Here is a 24,866-nt window from a genome sequence, read left to right as displayed (position 1 = left end):
ACACCGTGACCCGCATCCCCTCACATCTCTCTCCCCTCCACACCGTGACCCGCATCCCCTCACATCTCTCCCCTCCACACCGTGACCCGCATCCCCTCACATCTCTCCCCTCCACAGCGTGACCCGCATCACCTCACATCTCTCTCCCCTCCACACCGTGACCCGCATCCCCTCACATCTCTCCCCTCCACACCGTGACCCGCATCCCCTCACATCTCTCCCCTCCACACCGTGACCCGCATCACCTCACATCTCTCTCCCCTCCACACCGTGACCCGCATCCCCTCACATCTCTCCCCTCCACACCGTGACCCGCATCCCCTCACATCTCTCTCCCCTCTACACCGTGACCCGCATCCCCTCACATCTCTCCCCTCCACACCGTGACCCGCATCCCCTCACATCTCTCCCCTCCACACCGTGACCCGCATCCCCTCACATCTCTCCCCTCCACACCGTGACCCGCATCTCCACACCTTGACCCGCATCCCCTCACATCTCTCTCTTCCACACCGTGACCCGCATCCCCTCACATCTCTCCCCTCCACACCGTGACCCGCATCTCCACACCTTGACCCGCATCCCCTCACATCTCTCTCTCCTCCACACCGTGACCCGCATCCCCTCACATCTCTCCCCTCCACACCGTGACCCGCATCCCCTCACATCTCTCTCCCCTCCACACCGTGACCCGCATCCCCTCACATCTCTCCCCTCCACAGTGACCCGCATCCCCTCACATCTCTCCCCTGCACACCGTGACCCGCATCCCCTCACATCTCTCCCCTCCACACCGTGACCCGCAACCCCTCACATCTCTCCCCTCCACACCGTGACCCGCATCCCCTCACATCTCTCCCCTCCACACCGTGACCCGCATCCCCTCACATCTCTCCCCTCCACACCGTGACCCGCATCTCCAGACCTTGACCCGCATCCCCTCACATCTCTCTCCTCCACACCATGACCCACATCCCCTCACATCTCTCCCCTCCACACCGTGACCCGCATCCCCTCACATCTCTCCCCTCCACACCGTGACCCGCATCTCCACACATCTCTCCCCTCCACACCGTGACCCGCATCCCCTCACATCACTCCCCTCCACACCGTGACCCGCAACCCCTCACATCTCTCCCCTCCACACCGTGACCCGCATCCCCTCACATCTCTCCCCTCCACACCGTGACCCGCATCTCCACACTGTGACCCGCATCCCCTCACATCTCTCCCCTCCACACTGTGACCCGCATCCCCTCACATCTCTCCCCTCCACACCGTGACCCGCATCCCCTCACATCTCTCCCCTCCACACCGTGACCCGCAACCCCTCACATCTCTCCGCTCCACACCGTGACCCGCATCCCCTCACATCTCTCTCCTCCACACCGTGACCCGCATCCCCTCACATCTCTCCCCTCCACACCGTGACCCGCATCCCCTCACATCTCTCCCCTCCACACCGTGACCCGCATCTCCACACCTTGACCCGCATCCCCTCACATCTCTCTCTTCCACACCGTGACCCGCATCCCCTCACATCTCTCCCCTCCACACCGTGACCCGCATCTCCACACCTTGACCCGCATCCCCTCACATCTCTCTCTTCCACACCGTGACCCGCATCCCCTCACATCTCTCTCCCCTCCACACCGTGACCCGCATCCCCTCACATCTCTCCCCTCCACACCGCGACCCGCATCTCCTCACATCTCTCTCCCCTCCACACCGCGACCCGCATCCCCTCACATCTCTCCCCTCCACACCGTGACCCGCATCCCCTCACATCTCTCCCCTCCACACCGCGACCCGCATCCCCTCACATCTCTCCCCTCCACACCGTGACCCGCATCCCCTCACATCTCTCCCCTCCACACCGTGACCCGCATCCCCTCACATCTCTCCCCTCCACACCGTGACCCGCATCCCCTCACATCTCTCCCCTCCACACCGTGACCCGCATCCCCTCACATCTCTCCCCTCCACACCGTGACCCGCATCCCCTCACATCTCTCTCTCCTCCACACCGTGACCCGCATCCCCTCACATCTCTCCCCTCCACACCGTGACCCGCATCCCCTCACATCTCTCCCCTCCACACCGTGACCCGCATCCCCTCACATCTCTCTCCCCTCCACACCGTGACCCGCATCCCCTCACATCTCTCCCCTCCACACCGTGACCCGCATCCCCTCACATCTCTCCCCTGCACACCGTGACCCGCATCCCCTCACATCTCTCCCCTCCACACCGTGACCCGCATCCCCTCACATCTCTCTCTCCTCCACACCGTGACCCGCATCCCCTCACATCTCTCCCCTCCACACCGTGACCCGCATCCCCTCACATCTCTCTCCCCTCCACACCGTGACCCGCATCCCCTCACATCTCTCCCCTCCACAGTGACCCGCATCCCCTCACATCTCTCCCCTGCACACCGTGACCCGCATCCCCTCACATCTCTCCCCTCCACACCGTGACCCGCAACCCCTCACATCTCTCCCCTCCACACCGTGACCCGCATCCCCTCACATCTCTCCCCTCCACACCGTGACCCGCATCCCCTCACATCTCTCCCCTCCACACCGTGACCCGCATCTCCAGACCTTGACCCGCATCCCCTCACATCTCTCTCCTCCACACCATGACCCACATCCCCTCACATCTCTCCCCTCCACACCGTGACCCGCATCCCCTCACATCTCTCCCCTCCACACCGTGACCCGCATCTCCACACATCTCTCCCCTCCACACCGTGACCCGCATCCCCTCACATCACTCCCCTCCACACCGTGACCCGCAACCCCTCACATCTCTCCCCTCCACACCGTGACCCGCATCCCCTCACATCTCTCCCCTCCACACCGTGACCCGCATCACCTCACATCTCTCTCCCCTCCACACCGTGACCCGCATCCCCTCAAATCTCTCCCCTCCACACCGTGACCCGCATCCCCTCACATCTCTCTCCCCTCTACACCGTGACCCGCATCCCCTCACATCTCTCCCCTCCACACCGTGACCCGCATCCCCTCACATCTCTCCCCTCCACACCGTGACCCGCATCCCCTCACATCTCTCCCCTCCACACCGTGACCCGCATCTCCACACCTTGACCCGCATCCCCTCACATCTCTCTCTTCCACACCGTGACCCGCATCCCCTCACATCTCTCCCCTCCACACCGTGACCCGCATCTCCACACCTTGACCCGCATCCCCTCACATCTCTCTCTTCCACACCGTGACCCGCATTCCCTCACATCTCTCTCCCCTCCACACCGTGACCCGCATCCCCTCACATCTCTCCCCTCCACACCGCGACCCGCATCTCCTCACATCTCTCTCCCCTCCACACCGCGACCCGCATCCCCTCACATCTCTCCCCTCCACACCGTGACCCGCATCCCCTCACATCTCTCCCCTCCACACCGCGACCCGCATCCCCTCACATCTCTCCCCTCCACACCGTGACCCGCATCCCCTCACATCTCTCCCCTCCACACCGTGACCCGCATCCCCTCACATCTCTCCCCTCCACACCGTGACCCGCATCCCCTCACATCTCTCCCCTCCACACCGTGACCCGCATCCCCTCACATCTCTCCCCTCCACACCGTGACCCGCATCCCCTCACATCTCTCTCTCCTCCACACCGTGACCCGCATCCCCTCACATCTCTCCCCTCCACACCGTGACCCGCATCCCCTCACATCTCTCCCCTCCACACCGTGACCCGCATCCCCTCACATCTCTCTCCCCTCCACACCGTGACCCGCATCCCCTCACATCTCTCCCCTCCACACCGTGACCCGCATCCCCTCACATCTCTCCCCTGCACACCGTGACCCGCATCCCCTCACATCTCTCCCCTCCACACCGTGACCCGCATCCCCTGACATCTCTCTCTCCTCCAAACCGTGACCCGCATCCCCTCACATCTCTCCCCTCCACACCGTGACCCGCATCCCCTCACATCTCTCTCCCCTCCACACCGTGACCCGCATCCCCTCACATCTCTCCCCTCCACAGTGACCCGCATCCCCTCACATCTCTCCCCTGCACACCGTGACCCGCATCCCCTCACATCTCTCCCCTCCACACCGTGACCCGCAACCCCTCACATCTCTCCCCTCCACACCGTGACCCGCATCCCCTCACATCTCTCCCCTCCACACCGTGACCCGCATCCCCTCACATCTCTCCCCTCCACACCGTGACCCGCATCTCCAGACCTTGACCCGCATCCCCTCACATCTCTCTCCTCCACACCATGACCCACATCCCCTCACATCTCTCCCCTCCACACCGTGACCCGCATCCCCTCACATCTCTCCCCTCCACACCGTGACCCGCATCTCCACACATCTCTCCCCTCCACACCGTGACCCGCATCCCCTCACATCACTCCCCTCCACACCGTGACCCGCAACCCCTCACATCTCTCCCCTCCAAACCGTGACCCGCATCCCCTCACATCTCTCCCCTCCACACCGTGACCCGCATCTCCACACTGTGACCCGCATCCCCTCACATCTCTCCCCTCCACACTGTGACCCGCATCCCCTCACATCTCTCCCCTCCACACCGTGACCCGCATCCCCTCACATCTCTCCCCTCCACACCGTGACCCGCAACCCCTCACATCTCTCCGCTCCACACCGTGACCCGCATCCCCTCACATCTCTCTCCTCCACACCGTGACCCGCATCCCCTCACATCTCTCCCCTCCACACCGTGACCCGCATCCCCTCACATCTCTCCCCTCCACACCGTGACCCGCATCTCCACACCTTGACCCGCATCCCCTCACATCTCTCTCTTCCACACCGTGACCCGCATCCCCTCACATCTCTCCCCTCCACACCGTGACCCGCATCTCCACACCTTGACCCGCATCCCCTCACATCTCTCTCTTCCACACCGTGACCCGCATCCCCTCACATCTCTCTCCCCTCCACACCGTGACCCGCATCCCCTCACATCTCTCCCCTCCACACCGCGACCCGCATCTCCTCACATCTCTCTCCCCTCCACACCGCGACCCGCATCCCCTCACATCTCTCCCCTCCACACCGTGACCCGCATCCCCTCACATCTCTCCCCTCCACACCGCGACCCGCATCCCCTCACATCTCTCCCCTCCACACCGTGACCCGCATCCCCTCACATCTCTCCCCTCCACACCGTGACCCGCATCCCCTCACATCTCTCCCCTCCACACCGTGACCCGCATCCCCTCACATCTCTCCCCTCCACACCGTGACCCGCATCCCCTCACATCTCTCCCCTCCACACCGTGACCCGCATCCCCTCACATCTCTCTCTCCTCCACACCGTGACCCGCATCCCCTCACATCTCTCCCCTCCACACCGTGACCCGCATCCCCTCACATCTCTCCCCTCCACACCGTGACCCGCATCCCCTCACATCTCTCTCCCCTCCACACCGTGACCCGCATCCCCTCACATCTCTCCCCTCCACACCGTGACCCGCATCCCCTCACATCTCTCCCCTGCACACCGTGACCCGCATCCCCTCACATCTCTCCCCTCCACACCGTGACCCGCATCCCCTCACATCTCTCTCTCCTCCACACCGTGACCCGCATCCCCTCACATCTCTCCCCTCCACACCGTGACCCGCATCCCCTCACATCTCTCTCCCCTCCACACCGTGACCCGCATCCCCTCACATCTCTCCCCTCCACAGTGACCCGCATCCCCTCACATCTCTCCCCTGCACACCGTGACCCGCATCCCCTCACATCTCTCCCCTCCACACCGTGACCCGCAACCCCTCACATCTCTCCCCTCCACACCGTGACCCGCATCCCCTCACATCTCTCCCCTCCACACCGTGACCCGCATCCCCTCACATCTCTCCCCTCCACACCGTGACCCGCATCTCCAGACCTTGACCCGCATCCCCTCACATCTCTCTCCTCCACACCATGACCCACATCCCCTCACATCTCTCCCCTCCACACCGTGACCCGCATCCCCTCACATCTCTCCCCTCCACACCGTGACCCGCATCTCCACACATCTCTCCCCTCCACACCGTGACCCGCATCCCCTCACATCACTCCCCTCCACACCGTGACCCGCAACCCCTCACATCTCTCCCCTCCACACCGTGACCCGCATCCCCTCACATCTCTCCCCTCCACACCGTGACCCGCATCTCCACACTGTGACCCGCATCCCCTCACATCTCTCCCCTCCACACTGTGACCCGCATCCCCTCACATCTCTCCCCTCCACACCGTGACCCGCATCCCCTCACATCTCTCCCCTCCACACCGTGACCCGCAACCCCTCACATCTCTCCGCTCCACACCGTGACCCGCATCCCCTCACATCTCTCTCCTCCACACCGTGACCCGCATCCCCTCACATCTCTCCCCTCCACACCGTGACCCGCATCCCCTCACATCTCTCCCCTCCACACCGTGACCAGCAACCCCCTTCATTCCTCTCTCCCTCCACACCGTGACCCGCATCCCCTCACATCTCTCCCCTCCACACCGTGACCAGCATCCCCTCACATCTCTCCCCTCCACACCGTGACCCGCATCCCCTCACATCTCTCCCCTCCACACCGTGACCCGCATCCCCTCACATCTCTCCCCTCCACACCGTGACCCGCATCCCCTCACATCTCTCTCCCCTCCACACCGTGACCCGCATCCCCTCACATCTCTCCCCTCCACACCGTGACCCGCATCCCCTCACATCTCTCCCCTGCACACCGTGACCCGCATCCCCTCACATCTCTCCCCTCCACACCGTGACCCGCATCCCCTCACATCTCTCTCTCCTCCACACCGTGACCCGCATCCCCTCACATCTCTCCCCTCCACACCGTGACCCGCATCTCCACACCTTGACCCGCATCCCCTCACATCTCTCCCCTCCACACCGTGACCCGCATCTCCACACATCTCTCCCCTCCACACCGTGACCCGCATCCCCTCACATCACTCCCCTCCACACCGTGACCCGCAACCCCTCACATCTCTCCCCTCCACACCGTGACCCGCATCCCCTCACATCTCTCCCCTCCACACCGTGACCCGCATCTCCACACTGTGACCCGCATCCCCTCACATCTCTCCCCTCCACACCGTGACCCGCATCCCCTCACATCTCTCCCCTCCACACCGTGACCCGCATCCCCTCACATCTCTCCCCTCCACACCGTGACCCGCAACCCCTCACATCTCTCCGCTCCACACCGTGACCCGCATCCCCTCACATCTCTCTCCTCCACACCGTGACCCGCATCCCCTCACATCTCTCCCCTCCACACCGTGACCCGCATCCCCTCACATCTCTCCCCTCCACACCGTGACCAGCAACCCCCTTCATTCCTCTCTCCCTCCACACCGTGACCCGCATCCCCTCACATCTCTCCCCTCCACACCGTGACCAGCATCCCCTCACATCTCTCCCCTCCACACCGTGACCCGCATCCCCTCACATCTCTCCCCTCCACACCGTGACCCGCATCCCCTCACATCTCTCCCCTCCACACCGTGACCCGCATCCCCTCACATCTCTCTCTCCTCCACACCGTGACCCGCATCCCCTCACATCTCTCCCCTCCACACCGTGACCCGCATCCCCTCACATCTCTCCCCTCCACACCGTGACCCGCATCCCCTCACATCTCTCTCCCCTCCACACCGTGACCCGCATCCCCTCACATCTCTCCCCTCCACACCGTGACCCGCATCCCCTCACATCTCTCCCCTGCACACCGTGACCCGCATCCCGTCACATCTCTCCCCTCCACACCGTGACCCGCATCCCCTCACATCTCTCTCTCCTCCACACCGTGACCCGCATCCCCTCACATCTCTCCCCTCCACACCGTGACCCGCATCCCCTCACATCTCTCTCCCCTCCACACCGTGACCCGCATCCCCTCACATCTCTCCCCTCCACACCGTGACCCGCATCCCCTCACATCTCTCCCCTGCACACCGTGACCCGCATCCCCTCACATCTCTCCCCTCCACACCGTGACCCGCAACCCCTCACATCTCTCCCCTCCACACCGTGACCCGCATCCCCTCACATCTCTCCCCTCCACACCGTGACCCGCATCCCCTCACATCTCTCCCCTCCACACCGTGACCCGCATCTCCAGACCTTGACCCGCATCCCCTCACATCTCTCTCCTCCACACCACGACCCACATCCCCTCACATCTCTCCCCTCCACACCGTGACCCGCATCACCACACCTTGACCCGCATCCCCTCACATCTCTCCCCTCCACACTGTGACCCGCATCCCCTCACATCTCTCCCCTCCACACCGTGACCCGCATCCCCTCACATCTCTCCCCTCCACACCGTGACCCGCAACTCCTCACATCTCTCCGCTCCACACCGTGACCCGCATCCCCTCACATCTCTCTCCTCCACACCGTGACCCGCATCCCCTCACATCTCTCCCCTCCACACCGTGACCCGCATCCCCTCACATCTCTCCCCTCCACACCGTGACCCGCATCTCCACACCTTGACCCGCATCCCCTCACATCTCTCTCTTCCACACCGTGACCCGCATCCCCTCACATCTCTCCCCTCCACACCGTGACCCGCATCTCCACACCTTGACCCGCATCCCCTCACATCTCTCTCTTCCACACCGTGACCCGCATCCCCTCACATCTCTCTCCCCTCCACACCGTGACCCGCATCCCCTCACATCTCTCCCCTCCACACCGCGACCCGCATCTCCTCACATCTCTCTCCCCTCCACACCGCGACCCGCATCCCCTCACATCTCTCCCCTCCACACCGTGACCCGCATCCCCTCACATCTCTCCCCTCCACACCGCGACCCGCATCCCCTCACATCTCTCCCCTCCACACCGTGACCCGCATCCCCTCACATCTCTCCCCTCCACACCGTGACCCGCATCCCCTCACATCTCTCCCCTCCACACCGTGACCCGCATCCCCTCACATCTCTCCCCTCCACACCGTGACCCGCATCCCCTCACATCTCTCCCCTCCACACCGTGACCCGCATCCCCTCACATCTCTCTCTCCTCCACACCGTGACCCGCATCCCCTCACATCTCTCCCCTCCACACCGTGACCCGCATCCCCTCACATCTCTCCCCTCCACACCGTGACCCGCATCCCCTCACATCTCTCTCCCCTCCACACCGTGACCCGCATCCCCTCACATCTCTCCCCTCCACACCGTGACCCGCATCCCCTCACATCTCTCCCCTGCACACCGTGACCCGCATCCCCTCACATCTCTCCCCTCCACACCGTGACCCGCATCCCCTCACATCTCTCTCTCCTCCACACCGTGACCCGCATCCCCTCACATCTCTCCCCTCCACACCGTGACCCGCATCCCCTCACATCTCTCTCCCCTCCACACCGTGACCCGCATCCCCTCACATCTCTCCCCTCCACAGTGACCCGCATCCCCTCACATCTCTCCCCTGCACACCGTGACCCGCATCCCCTCACATCTCTCCCCTCCACACCGTGACCCGCAACCCCTCACATCTCTCCCCTCCACACCGTGACCCGCATCCCCTCACATCTCTCCCCTCCACACCGTGACCCGCATCCCCTCACATCTCTCCCCTCCACACCGTGACCCGCATCTCCAGACCTTGACCCGCATCCCCTCACATCTCTCTCCTCCACACCATGACCCACATCCCCTCACATCTCTCCCCTCCACACCGTGACCCGCATCCCCTCACATCTCTCCCCTCCACACCGTGACCCGCATCTCCACACATCTCTCCCCTCCACACCGTGACCCGCATCCCCTCACATCACTCCCCTCCACACCGTGACCCGCAACCCCTCACATCTCTCCCCTCCACACCGTGACCCGCATCCCCTCACATCTCTCCCCTCCACACCGTGACCCGCATCTCCACACTGTGACCCGCATCCCCTCACATCTCTCCCCTCCACACTGTGACCCGCATCCCCTCACATCTCTCCCCTCCACACCGTGACCCGCATCCCCTCACATCTCTCCCCTCCACACCGTGACCCGCAACCCCTCACATCTCTCCGCTCCACACCGTGACCCGCATCCCCTCACATCTCTCTCCTCCACACCGTGACCCGCATCCCCTCACATCTCTCCCCTCCACACCGTGACCCGCATCCCCTCACATCTCTCCCCTCCACACCGTGACCAGCAACCCCCTTCATTCCTCTCTCCCTCCACACCGTGACCCGCATCACCTCACATCTCTCCCCTCCACACCGTGACCAGCATCCCCTCACATCTCTCCCCTCCACACCGTGACCCGCATCCCCTCACATCTCTCCCCTCCACACCGTGACCCGCATCCCCTCACATCTCTCCCCTCCACACCGTGACCCGCATCCCCTCACATCTCTCTCCCCTCCACACCGTGACCCGCATCCCCTCACATCTCTCCCCTCCACACCGTGACCCGCATCCCCTCACATCTCTCCCCTGCACACCGTGACCCGCATCCCCTCACATCTCTCCCCTCCACACCGTGACCCGCATCCCCTCACATCTCTCTCTCCTCCACACCGTGACCCGCATCCCCTCACATCTCTCCCCTGCACACCGTGACCCGCATCTCCACACCTTGACCCGCATCCCCTCACATCTCTCCCCTCCACACCGTGACCCGCATCTCCACACATCTCTCCCCTCCACACCGTGACCCGCATCCCCTCACATCACTCCCCTCCACACCGTGACCCGCAACCCCTCACATCTCTCCCCTCCACACCGTGACCCGCATCCCCTCACATCTCTCCCCTCCACACCGTGACCCGCATCTCCACACTGTGACCCGCATCCCCTCACATCTCTCCCCTCCACACCGTGACCCGCATCCCCTCACATCTCTCCCCTCCACACCGTGACCCGCATCCCCTCACATCTCTCCCCTCCACACCGTGACCCGCAACCCCTCACATCTCTCCGCTCCACACCGTGACCCGCATCCCCTCACATCTCTCTCCTCCACACCGTGACCCGCATCCCCTCACATCTCTCCCCTCCACACCGTGACCCGCATCCCCTCACATCTCTCCCCTCCACACCGTGACCAGCAACCCCCTTCATTCCTCTCTCCCTCCACACCGTGACCCGCATCCCCTCACATCTCTCCCCTCCACACCGTGACCAGCATACCCTCACATCTCTCCCCTCCACACCGTGACCCGCATCCCCTCACATCTCTCCCCTCCACACCGTGACCCGCATCCCCTCACATCTCTCCCCTCCACACCGTGACCCGCATCCCCTCACATCTCTCTCTCCTCCACACCGTGACCCGCATCCCCTCACATCTCTCCCCTCCACACCGTGACCCGCATCCCCTCACATCTCTCCCCTCCACACCGTGACCCGCATCCCCTCACATCTCTCTCCCCTCCACACCGTGACCCGCATCCCCTCACATCTCTCCCCTCCACACCGTGACCCGCATCCCCTCACATCTCTCCCCTGCACACCGTGACCCGCATCCCCTCACATCTCTCCCCTCCACACCGTGACCCGCATCCCCTCACATCTCTCTCTCCTCCACACCGTGACCCGCATCCCCTCACATCTCTCCCCTCCACACCGTGACCCGCATCCCCTCACATCTCTCTCCCCTCCACACCGTGACCCGCATCCCCTCACATCTCTCCCCTCCACACCGTGACCCGCATCCCCTCACATCTCTCCCCTGCACACCGTGACCCGCATCCCCTCACATCTCTCCCCTCCACACCGTGACCCGCAACCCCTCACATCTCTCCCCTCCACACCGTGACCCGCATCCCCTCACATCTCTCCCCTCCACACCGTGACCCGCATCCCCTCACATCTCTCCCCTCCACACCGTGACCCGCATCTCCAGACCTTGACCCGCATCCCCTCACATCTCTCTCCTCCACACCACGACCCACATCCCCTCACATCTCTCCCCTCCACACCGTGACCCGCATCACCACACCTTGACCCGCATCCCCTCACATCTCTCCCCTCCACACTGTGACCCGCAACCCCTCACATCTCTCCCCTCCACACCGTGACCCGCATCCCCTCACATCTCTCCCCTCCACACCGTGACCCGCATCCCCTCACATCTCTCCCCTCCACACCGTGACCCGCATCTCCAGACCTTGACCCGCATCCCCTCACATCTCTCCCCTCCACACCGTGACCCGCATCCCCTCACATCTTTCTCCCCTCCAGACCGTGACCCGCATCCCCTCACATCTCTCCCCTCCACACCTTGACCCGCATCCCCTCACATCTCTCCCCTGCACACCGTGACCCGCATCCCCTCACATCTCTCCCCTCCACACCGTGACCCGCATCTCCACACCTTGACCCGCATCCCCTCACATCTCTCTCTTCCACACCGTGACCCGCATCCCCTCACATCTCTCCCCTCCACACCGTGACCCGCATCTCCACACCTTGACCCGCATCCCCTCACATCTCTCTCTTCCACACCGTGACCCGCATCCCCTCACATCTCTCTCCCCTCCACACCGTGACCCGCATCCCCTCACATCTCTCCCCTCCACACCGCGACCCGCATCTCCTCACATCTCTCTCCCCTCCACACCGCGACCCGCATCCCCTCACATCTCTCCCCTCCACACCGTGACCCGCATCCCCTCACATCTCTCCCCTCCACACCGCGACCCGCATCCCCTCACATCTCTCCCCTCCACACCGTGACCCGCATCCCCTCACATCTCTCCCCTCCACACCGTGACCCGCATCCCCTCACATCTCTCCCCTCCACACCGTGACCCGCATCCCCTCACATCTCTCCCCTCCACACCGTGACCCGCATCCCCTCACATCTCTCCCCTCCACACCGTGACCCGCATCCCCTCACATCTCTCTCTCCTCCACACCGTGACCCGCATCCCCTCACATCTCTCCCCTCCACACCGTGACCCGCATCCCCTCACATCTCTCCCCTCCACACCGTGACCCGCATCCCCTCACATCTCTCTCCCCTCCACACCGTGACCCGCATCCCCTCACATCTCTCCCCTGCACACCGTGACCCGCATCCCCTCACATCTCTCCCCTCCACACCGTGACCCGCATCCCCTCACATCTCTCTCTCCTCCACACCGTGACCCGCATCCCCTCACATCTCTCCCCTCCACACCGTGACCCGCATCCCCTCACATCTCTCTCCCCTCCACACCGTGACCCGCATCCCCTCACATCTCTCCCCTCCACAGTGACCCGCATCCCCTCACATCTCTCCCCTGCACACCGTGACCCGCATCCCCTCACATCTCTCCCCTCCACACCGTGACCCGCAACCCCTCACATCTCTCCCCTCCACACCGTGACCCGCATCCCCTCACATCTCTCCCCTCCACACCGTGACCCGCATCCCCTCACATCTCTCCCCTCCACACCGTGACCCGCATCTCCAGACCTTGACCCGCATCCCCTCACATCTCTCTCCTCCACACCATGACCCACATCCCCTCACATCTCTCCCCTCCACACCGTGACCCGCATCCCCTCACATCTCTCCCCTCCACACCGTGACCCGCATCTCCACACATCTCTCCCCTCCACACCGTGACCCGCATCCCCTCACATCACTCCCCTCCACACCGTGACCCGCAACCCCTCACATCTCTCCCCTCCACACCGTGACCCGCATCCCCTCACATCTCTCCCCTCCACACCGTGACCCGCATCTCCACACTGTGACCCGCATCCCCTCACATCTCTCCCCTCCACACTGTGACCCGCATCCCCTCACATCTCTCCCCTCCACACCGTGACCCGCATCCCCTCACATCTCTCCCCTCCACACCGTGACCCGCAACCCCACACATCTCTCCGCTCCACACCGTGACCCGCATCCCCTCACATCTCTCTCCTCCACACCGTGACCCGCATCCCCTCACATCTCTCCCCTCCACACCGTGACCCGCATCCCCTCACATCTCTCCCCTCCACACCGTGACCAGCAACCCCCTTCATTCCTCTCTCCCTCCACACCGTGACCCGCATCCCCTCACATCTCTCCCCTCCACACCGTGACCAGCATCCCCTCACATCTCTCCCCTCCACACCGTGACCCGCATCCCCTCACATCTCTCCCCTCCACACCGTGACCCGCATCCCCTCACATCTCTCCCCTCCACACCGTGACCCGCATCCCCTCACATCTCTCTCTCCTCCACACCGTGACCCGCATCCCCTCACATCTCTCCCCTCCACACCGTGACCCGCATCCCCTCACATCTCTCCCCTCCACACCGTGACCCGCATCCCCTCACATCTCTCTCCCCTCCACACCGTGACCCGCATCCCCTCACATCTCTCCCCTCCACACCGTGACCCGCATCCCCTCACATCTCTCCCCTGCACACCGTGACCCGCATCCCCTCACATCTCTCCCCTCCACACCGTGACCCGCATCCCCTCACATCTCTCTCTCCTCCACACCGTGACCCGCATCCCCTCACATCTCTCCCCTCCACACCGTGACCCGCATCTCCACACCTTGACCCGCATCCCCTCACATCTCTCCCCTCCACACCGTGACCCGCATCTCCACACATCTCTCCCCTCCACACCGTGACCCGCATCCCCTCACATCACTCCCCTCCACACCGTGACCCGCAACCCCTCACATCTCTCCCCTCCACACCGTGACCCGCATCCCCTCACATCTCTCCCCTCCACACCGTGACCCGCATCTCCACACTGTGACCCGCATCCCCTCACATCTCTCCCCTCCACACCGTGACCCGCATCCCCTCACATCTCTCCCCTCCACACCGTGACCCGCATCCCCTCACATCTCTCCCCTCCACACCGTGACCCGCAACCCCTCACATCTCTCCGCTCCACACCGTGACCCGCATCCCCTCACATCTCTCTCCTCCACACCGTGACCCGCATCCCCTCACATCTCTCCCCTCCACACCGTGACCCGCATCCCCTCACATCTCTCCCCTCCACACCGTGACCAGCAACCCCCTTCATTCCTCTCTCCCTCCACACCGTGACCCGCATCCCCTCACATCTCTCCCCTCCACACCGTGACCAGCATCCCCTCACATCTCTCCCCTCCACACCGTGACCCGCATCCCCTCACATCTCTCCCCTCCACACCGTGACCCGCATCCCCTCACATCTCTCCCCTCCACACCGTGACCCGCATCCCCTCACATCTCTCTCTCCTCCACACCGTGACCCGCATCCCCTCACATCTCTCCCCTCCACACCGTGACCCGCATCCCCTCACATCTCTCCCCTCCACACCGTGACCCGCATCCCCTCACATCTCTCTCCCCTCCACACCGTGACCCGCATCCCCTCACATCTCTCCCCTCCACACCGTGACCCGCATCCCCTCACATCTCTCCCCTGCACACCGTGACCCGCATCCCCTCACATCTCTCCCCTCCACACCGTGACCCGCATCCCCTCACATCTCTCTCTCCTCCACACCGTGACCCGCATCCCCTCACATCTCTCCCCTCCACACCGTGACCCGCATCCCCTCACATCTCTCTCCCCTCCACACCGTGACCCGCATCCCCTCACATCTCTCCCCTCCACACCGTGACCCGCATCCCCTCACATCTCTCCCCTGCACACCGTGACCCGCATCCCCTCACATCTCTCCCCTCCACACTGTGACCCGCAACCCCTCACATCTCTCCCCTCCACACCGTGACCCGCATCCCCTCACATCTCTCCCCTCCACACCGTGACCCGCATCCCCTCACATCTCTCCCCTCCACACCGTGACCCGCATCTCCAGACCTTGACCCGCATCCCCTCACATCTCTCTCCTCCACACCATGACCCACATCCCCTCACATCTCTCCCCTCCACACCGTGACCCGCATCACCACACCTTGACCCGCATCCCCTCACATCTCTCCCCTCCACACTGTGACCCGCAACCCCTCACATCTCTCCCCTCCACACCGTGACCCGCATCCCCTCACATCTCTCCCCTCCACACCGTGACCCGCATCCCCTCACATCTCTCCCCTCCACACCGTGACCCGCATCTCCAGACCTTGACCCGCATCCCCTCACATCTCTCCCCTCCACACCGTGACCCGCATCCCCTCACATCTCTCCCCTCCACACCTTGACCCGCATCCCCTCGCATCTCTCCCCTCCACACCGCGACCCGCATCCCCTCACATCTCTCTCCCCTCCACACCGCGACCCGCATCCCCTCACATCTCTCCCCTCCACACCACGACCCGCATCCCCTCACATCTCTCCCCTCCACACCGTGACCTGCATCCCCTCACATCTCTCCCCTCCACACCGTGACCCGCATCCCCTCACATCTCTCTCCCCTCCACACCGTGACCCGCATCCCCTCACATCTCTCCCCTCCACACCTTGACCCGCATCCCCTCACATCTCTCCGCTCCACACCGTGACCCGCATCCCCTCACATCTCTCTCCCCTCCACACCGCGACCCGCATCCCCTCACATCTCTCCCCTCCACACCGCGACCCGCATCCCCTCACATCTCTCCCCTCCACACCGTGACCTGCATCCCCTCACATCTCTCCCCTCCACACCGTGACCCGTATCTCCACACCTTGACCCGCATCCCCTCACATCTCCCCCCTCCACACCGTGACCCGCAACCCCTCACATCTCTCCCCTCCACACCGTGACCCGCATCCCCTCACATCTCTCCCCTCCACACCGTGACCCGCATCCCCTCACATCTCTCCCCTCCACAACGTGACCCGCATCTCCACACCTTGACCTGCATCCCCTCACATCTCTCTCCTCCACACCTTGACCCGCATCCCCTCACATCTCTCCCCTCCACACCGTGACCTGCATCCCCTCACATCTCTCCCCTCCACACCGTGACCCGCATCTCCACACCTTGACCCGCATCCCCTCACATCTCTCCCCTCCACACTGTGACCCGCAACCCCTCACATCTCTCCCCTCCACACCGTGACCCGCATCCCCTCACATCACTCTCCCCTCCACACCGTGACCCGCATCCCCTCACATCTCTCCCCTCCACACCGTGACCCGCATCCCCTCACATCTCTCCCCTCCACACCGTGACCCGCATCTCCACACCTTGACCTGCATCCCCTCACATCTCTCTCCTCTACACCGTGACCCACATCCGCTCACATCTCTCCCCTCCACACCGTGACCCGCATCTCCACACCTTGACCCGCATCCCCTCACATCTCTCCCCTCCACACCGTGACCCGCATCCCCACATATCTCCCCTCCACACCGTGACCCGCATCCCCTCACATCTCTCCCCTCCACACCGCGACCCGCATCCCCTCACATCTCTCTCCCCTCCACACCGCGACCAGCATCCCCTCACATCTCTCCCCTCCACACCGCGACCCGCATCCCCTCACATTTCTCCCCTCCACACCGTGACCTGCATCCCCTCACATCTCTCCCCTCCACACCGTGACCCGCATCCCCTCACATCTCTCCCCTAAACACCGTGACCCGCATCCCCTCACATCTCTCCCCTCCACACCGTGACCCGCATCCCCTCACATCTCTCTCTCCTCCACACGGTGACCCGCATCCCCTCACATCTCTCCCCTCCACACCGTGACCCGCATCCCCTCACATCTCTCCCCTCCACACCGCGACCCGCATCCCCTCACATCTCTCCTCTCCACACCGTGACCCGCATCCCCTCACATCTCTCCCCTCCACACCGTGACCCGCAACCCGTCACATCTCTCCCCTCCACACCGTGACCCGCATCCCCTCACATCTCTCCCCTCCACACCGTGACCCGCATCCCCTCACATCTCTCCCCTCCACACCGTGACCCGCATCTCCACACCTTGACCCGCATCCCCACATATCTCCCCTCCACACCGTGACCCGCATCCCCTCACATCTCTCCCCTCCACACCGCGACCCGCATCCCCTCACATCTCTCTCCCCTCCACACCGCGACCCGCATCCCCTCACATCTCTCCCCTCCACACTGCGACCCGCATCCCCTCACATTTCTCCCCTCCACACCGTGACCTGCATCCCCTCACATCTCTCCCCTCCATACCGTGACCCGCATCCCCTCACATCTCTCCCCTAAACACCGTGACCCGCATCCCCTCACATCTCTCCCCTCCACACCGTGACCCGCATCCCCTCACATCTCTCTCTCCTCCACACGGTGACCCGCATCCCCTCACATCTCTCCCCTCCACACCGTGACCCGCATCCCCTCACATCTCTCCCCTCCACACCGTGACCCGCATCCCCTCACATCTCTCCCCTCCACACCGTGACCCGCATCCCCTCACATCTCTCCCCTCCACACCGTGACCCGCAACCCCTCACATCTCTCCCCTCCACACCATGACCCGCATCCCCTCACATCTCTCCCCTCCACACCGTGACCCGCATCTCCACACCTTGACCTGCATCCCCTCACATCTCTCTCCTCTACACCGTGACCCACATCCCCTCACATCTCTCCCCTCCACACCGTGACCCGCATCTCCACACCTTGACCCGCATCCCCTCACATCTCTCCCCTCCATACCGTGACCCGCATCTCCACACATCTCTCCCCTCCACACCGTGACCCGCATCCCCTCACATCACTCCCCTCCACACCGTGACCCGCAACCCCTCACATCTCTTCCCTCCACACCGTGACCCGCATCCCCTCACATCTCTCCCCTCCACACCGTGACCCGCATCTCCACACTGTGACCCGCATCCCCTCACATCTCTCCCCTCCACACCGTGACCCGCATCCCCTCACATCTCTCCCCTCCACACCGTGACCCGCATCCCGTCACATCTCTCCCCTCCACACCGTGACCCGCATCACCTCACATCTCTCCCCTCCACACCGTGACCCGCAACCCCTCACATCTCTCCGCTCCACACCGTGACCCGCATCCCCTCACATCTCTCTCCTCCACACCGTGACCCGCATCCCCTCATATCTCTCCCCTCCACACCGTGACCCGCATCCCCTCACATCTCTCCCCTGCACACTGTGACCAGCAACCCCCTTCATTCCTCTCTCCCTCCACACCGTGACCCGCAACCCCTCACATCTCTCCCCTCCACACCGTGACCCGCATCCCCTCACATCTCTCCCCTCCACACCGTGACCCGCATCTCCACACTGTGACCCGCATCCCCTCACATCTCTCCCCTCCACACTGTGACCCGCATCCCCTCACATATCTCCCCTCCACACCGTGACCCGCATCCCCTCACATATCTCCCCTCCACACCGTGACCCGCATCACCTCACATCTCTCCCCTCCACACCGTGACCCGCATCACCTCACATCTCTCCCCTCCACACCGTGACCCGCATCCCCTCACATCTCTCCCCTCCACACCGTGACCCGCATCCCCTCACATCTCTCCCCTCCACACCGTGACCCGCATCCCCTCACATCTCTCCCCTCCACACCGTGACCCGCATCCCCTCACATCTCTCCCCTCCACACCGTGACCCGCATCTCCAGACCTTGACCCGCATCCCCTCACATCTCTCCCCTCCATACCGTGACCCGCATCTCCACACATCTCTCCCCTCCACACCGTGACCCGCATCCCCTCACATCACTCCCCTCCACACCGTGACCCGCAACCCCTCACATCTCTCCCCTCCACACCGTGACCCGCATCCCCTCACATCTCTCCCCTCCACACCGTGACCCGCATCCCCTCACATCTCTCCCCTCCACACCGTGACCCGCATCTCCACACTGTGACCCGCATCCCCTCACATCTCTCCCCTCCACACTGTGACCCGCATCCCCTCACATCTCTCCCCTCCACACCGTGACCCGCATCACCTCACATCTCTCCCCTCCACACCGTGACCCGCAACCCCTCACATCTCTCCGCTCCACACCGTGACCCGCATCCCCTCACATCTCTCTCCCCTCCACAACGTGACCCGCATCCCCTCACATCTCTCCCCTCCACACCGTGACCCGCATCTCCACACTGTGACCCGCATCCCCTCACATCTCTCCCCTCCACACCGTGACCCGCATCCCCTCACATCTCTCCCCTCCACACCGTGACCCGCATCCCCTCACATCTCTCCCCTCCACACCGTGACCCGCATCCCCTCACATCTCTCCCCTCCACACCGTGACCCGCATCTCCAGACCTTGACCCGCATCCCCTCACATCTCTCCCCTCCATACCGTGACCCGCATCTCCACACATCTCTCCCCTCCACACCGTGACCCGCATCCCCTCACATCACTCCCCTCCACACCGTGACCCGCAACCCCTCACATCTCTCCCCTCCACACCGTGACCCGCATCCCCTCACATCTCTCCCCTCCACACCGTGACCCGCATCCCCTCACATCTCTCCCCTCCACACCGTGACCCGCATCTCCACACTGTGACCCGCATCCCCTCACATCTCTCCCCTCCACACTGTGACCCGCATCCCCTCACATCTCTCCCCTCCACACCGTGACCCGCATCACCTCACATCTCTCCCCTCCACACCGTGACCCGCAACCCCTCACATCTCTCCGCTCCACACCGTGACCCGCATCCCCTCACATCTCTCTCCCCTCCACAACGTGACCCGCATCCCCTCACATCTCTCCCCTCCACACCGTGACCCGCATCTCCACACTGTGACCCGCATCCCCTCACATCTCTCCCCTCCACACCGTGACCCGCATCCCCTCACATCTCTCCCCTCCACACCGTGACCAGCAACCCCCTTCATTCCTCTCTCCCTCCACACCGTGACCCGCAACCCCTCACATCTCTCCCCTCCACACCGTGACCCGCATCCCCTCACATCTCTCCCCTCCACACCGTGACCAGCAACCCCCTTCATTCCTCTCTCCCTCCACACCGTGACCCGCATCCCCTCACATCTCTCCCCTCCACACCGTGACCAGCATCCCCTCACATCTCTCCCCTCCACACCATGACCCGCATCCCCTCACATCTCTCCCCTCCACACCGTGACCCGCATCTCCACACCTTGACCTGCATCCCCTCACATCTCTCCCCTCCACACCGTGACCAGCAACCCCCTTCATTCCTCTGTCCCTCCACACCGTGACCCGCAACCCCTCACATATCTCCCCTCCACACCGTGACCCGCATCCCCTCACATCTCTCTCCCCTCTACACCGTGACCCGCATCCCCTCACATCTCTCTCCCCTCTACACCGTGACCCGCATCCCCTCACATCTCTCCCCTCCACACCGTGACCCGCATCCCCTCACATCTCTCCCCTCCACACCGTGACCCGCATCCCCTCACATCTCTCCCCTCCACACCGTGACCCGCATCTCCAGACCTTGACCCGCATCCCCTCACATCTCTCTCCTCCACACCATGACCCACATCCCCTCACATCTCTCCCCTCCACACCGTGACCCGCATCCCCTCACATCTCTCCCCTCCACACCGTGACCCGCATCCCCTCACATCTCTCCCCTCCACACCGTGACCCGCATCTCCACACCTTGACCCGCATCCCCTCACATCTCTCCCCTCCACACCGTGACCCGCATCCCCCTTCATTCCTCTCTCCCTCCATCCTCACTACCTCCTCACACCTCATCATCGCGCCCTTCCCTGCTTAGCCGTCTACATTAACTCCCTTGCCATAACCTCCCGCTCCCCATCATCCACTGTTCCACCCTCCGTCCTCACATAGAGCAGCAGTTTCAGCTTCCTCTTCAGATTGCGGTACTTGCGCCGATAGTCGCTCTCACCAGGGCCACTCATCCCCGCCGGCCAGCCCACCACTCGAGCATCGAGGCTCTGGACGTCGCTGAGGCCGCACCGGAAGTGCCTGTCTGGAAAAACTGGACTTCAACTCCCGGCCTGCACCACGGCCGGAAGCATGTGCGATCAACTCGGGCGGGATGGTTGCGCCCATTTATCAGGCGTGTATCAACTCTACGAAACAAATCCGGCAAATACTGGTCCTGCCACCCTGTAATTTTGTCCCCTATGCGGTGACCATGACTCTCTCCGTACCCCTGCCGTTTCACTGTAAATACTCCTGTTTAAAAACCACACCGCTTTACCGTAAGAAGGACCCTGTAATCACTCCTTCTTAATCTTAACTCCGTCCCCTATATTGTAACCCCGCCTCTCCATTGTATCCCGTCCCCTTTATTGTATCCACTCCCTCTCTATCCCCGCATTTTACTGTAACCCTGCCCCCACTGTAATCCCATTTCTGTAACTCTGCCCCTCCCACTGTAATCTCACTCCTCACTCCTAACTCTGCTCCTCACTGCAACACCACCCCCTTCACAGTAACCCAGTGTACATTTCCTCGCTGACCACGCCATTCAATGTAACCCTGGCCCCATTGTAACCTTGTCCACTAACATCATGACCCCTCACATTAACCCTGAACCCTCAATCTGAGCACTTCCCATTCTGAATGGAAACACACCCCATCAATGTAACTCTGCCCCTTGTTCTAAGCATATCTCCACAATGTAATCATACCCCCGCCAACTGAACCACGTTCCCTTAATGTACTCGATCCCCCTTACTCTAATTGCAACCTCACACTGTAACCATGCTATCTCAATATAACCCACCCTTTCAATGTAACCCACACCCACACTGTAACTGTGTCCTCACAGTGTGATCCACCACCTTGGTATAATCTCACCCCCTCAACGTAACCCTGCCCTCTCATTGTAAACTCGCCCGTTACTCTAACCACAGCCCTCACTATAACACCTACCACCACCCCTACTGTACCGCACCCGCTCACACTAAATCTAACTCTAATCCCGACCCTCATTCTAACTGTGATGAGGACCCTCCCTGGGCGCCGAATGCGCCAAGATCCCGTGTGGTGTGTAACTGCAGTGAGATCCCTATTTGGGCGTGAACTGTGGTAAGAATCCCCCCCTTCCCCTGATGCTGAACAGTGGTGAGATCCCTCCCTTGGCACTACACTTGGGCAAGATCCTTTCTCAGGTGCTGAACTACGTGAGATCCCTCCCTGGCACTGATCTGTGGTGAGATCCCTCCCTGACACTGAACTGCAGTGAGATCCCTCCCTGGCACTGAACCATGTGAGATCCCTGCTTGGCACTGAACTGTGGTGAGATCCCTCTCTGGCACTAAACTGTGGCAAGATCCTTCTCTAGGTGCTACACTGGGGCAATATCTTTCCCTGGGTGCTTAACTATGATGCGATTCCTCCCTGGTGCTGAACTCAAGGGAGATCCCTCCCTGTGACTGAACTCAAAGGAGGTCACTTGGGCATTTCTTCTTCATCTTCGGCTGTCCATCGATTTTCAATGTTGACTGAGGCCTGGGCAAGGTTGTATGGAAGACCGGCAGTTGCCCATGCAAGTCTTCCCTCTCCACGTCACCAATGTTGTCCAAGGGCAGGGCATTAGGATCTATACAGCTTGGCACCAGTGTTGTTGCAGAGCAATGTGTGGTTAAGTGCCTTGCTCAAGGACACAACACGTTGCCTCAGCTGAGGCTCAAACTCACGACCTTCAGATCACTAGACTGACACCTTAACCCCTTGGCCAAGTGTCACACATTTAACTGTGGAACCCGGACACTAAGCAGTTCTCTCCCCTTCCCAATGCTGAAGTGGTGAGATCACGCCCCCCTCCACCCCCTGCCGTGGTAAACTCAGGCAAGATCCTTTTCCATGTGCTGAACTGCACTGAGATCCCTCACTAGGTGCTGAACTGTGGTGAGATTCCTCCCTGGCACTGAACTGTGGTGAGATCCTTCCCTGGTGCTGAACTATGGAGAGATCCCTCCCATGTGCTGAACTGCAGCGAGATCCTTCCCTGGCACTAAACTGTGGTGAGATCCCTCCCTGGCACTGAACTGTGGAGAGATCCCTCCCTGGCATTGAACTGTGGTGAGATCCTCTCTCGTACTGAACTGCAGTGAGGTCCCTCCCTGGCACTGAACTGTGGTGAGATCCCTCCTTGGCACTGAACTGTGATGAGATCCTCTCTCGTACTGAACTGCAGTGAGGTCCCTCCCTGGCACTGAACTGTGGTGAGATCCCTCCCTGGCACTGAACTGTGGTGAGATCCTTCCCTGGTGCTGAACTATGGAGAGATCCCTCCCTGGCATTGAACTATGGAGAGATCCCTCCCATGTGCTGAACTGCAGTGAGATCCCTCACTAGGTGCTGAACTGTGGTGAGATCCTTCCCTGGCACTGAACTGTGGAGAGATCCCTCCCTGGCACTGAACTGCAGTGAGGTCCCTTCCTGGCATTGAACTATGCCATGATCTCTCCCTGGCACTGAACTATGGCATGATCTCTCCCTGGCACTGAACTATGGCATGATCTCTTCCTGGCACTGAACTGTGGAGAGATCCTTCCCTGGCATTGAACTGTGGTGAGATCCCTCCCTGGCGATGAACTGCAGTGAGGTCCCTCCCTGGCACTGTACTGCAGTGAGGTTCCTTCCTGGCACTGGACTATGCCGTGATCCCTCCCTGGTGCTGAACTGTGTGTGGCGAGATCCGTCCCTGGGTGCGGTCTCTGACCACAGCCTGTGTAGATCATCTTGCCGCGCACGCATTCATCACCTCCTACATCCTGTCAGCTCTCCTGGCTCTGTGCAGCAACGTCTGATGAGTCTCTGAGATCCCTCACGCGTGTGGTCCCTGCCATCCTTTCCATCCAGAAGGACGGACCACCCAGTTCCCGCCACGGTCGAGGCTGGTGTTACGGTGAGTCGGTCCACGTTTTGGAGAGAGGGAGGCTGGAGGGAGAGAGAATGCGTGGTGGCAGAGCGAGAGAGAGATTGATGGTGAGTGAGATGGTGGGAGTGGAAAGTGGAAGGGTAGGGA

The 24,866-nt window shown here is 62.4% G+C and overlaps 2 protein-coding genes across 5 annotated transcripts in view; one reads left to right on the top strand and one right to left on the bottom strand.

Annotated features, from left to right (window-relative positions):
• ino80e (INO80 complex subunit E) overlaps positions 1-21,854 on the bottom strand; it is a 52,335-nt gene extending 30,481 nt beyond the window's left edge. Inside the window, exon 1 of the mRNA XM_072271397.1 lies at positions 21,709-21,854. Coding sequence (XP_072127498.1) covers positions 21,709-21,783 — 75 coding nt within the window. The 5' untranslated portion in view covers positions 21,784-21,854. The remainder of the gene's footprint in view (positions 1-21,708) is intronic.
• A 2,734-nt stretch (positions 21,855-24,588) lies between these two features.
• The window catches only part of LOC140204703 (uncharacterized), a 34,381-nt gene continuing 34,103 nt past the window's right edge, over positions 24,589-24,866 (top strand). For 3 of the 4 annotated variants that reach the window (XM_072271396.1, XM_072271392.1, XM_072271394.1), the window contains exon 1: positions 24,589-24,746. The gene's annotated coding sequence lies outside the window, so the exon portion shown is untranslated. Of the gene's footprint in view, positions 24,827-24,866 lie in introns of all 4 variants that reach the window. The other variant, XM_072271393.1, reaches the window with a different exon arrangement.

The sequence above is a fragment of the Mobula birostris genome, chromosome 11 (assembly GCF_030028105.1).
Source record: "Mobula birostris isolate sMobBir1 chromosome 11, sMobBir1.hap1, whole genome shotgun sequence".
NCBI classification, from domain to species: domain Eukaryota; kingdom Metazoa; phylum Chordata; class Chondrichthyes; order Myliobatiformes; family Myliobatidae; genus Mobula; species Mobula birostris.
Note: the sequence above shows the minus strand (reverse complement) of the source record. Positions and strands in the feature narration are given on the sequence as shown.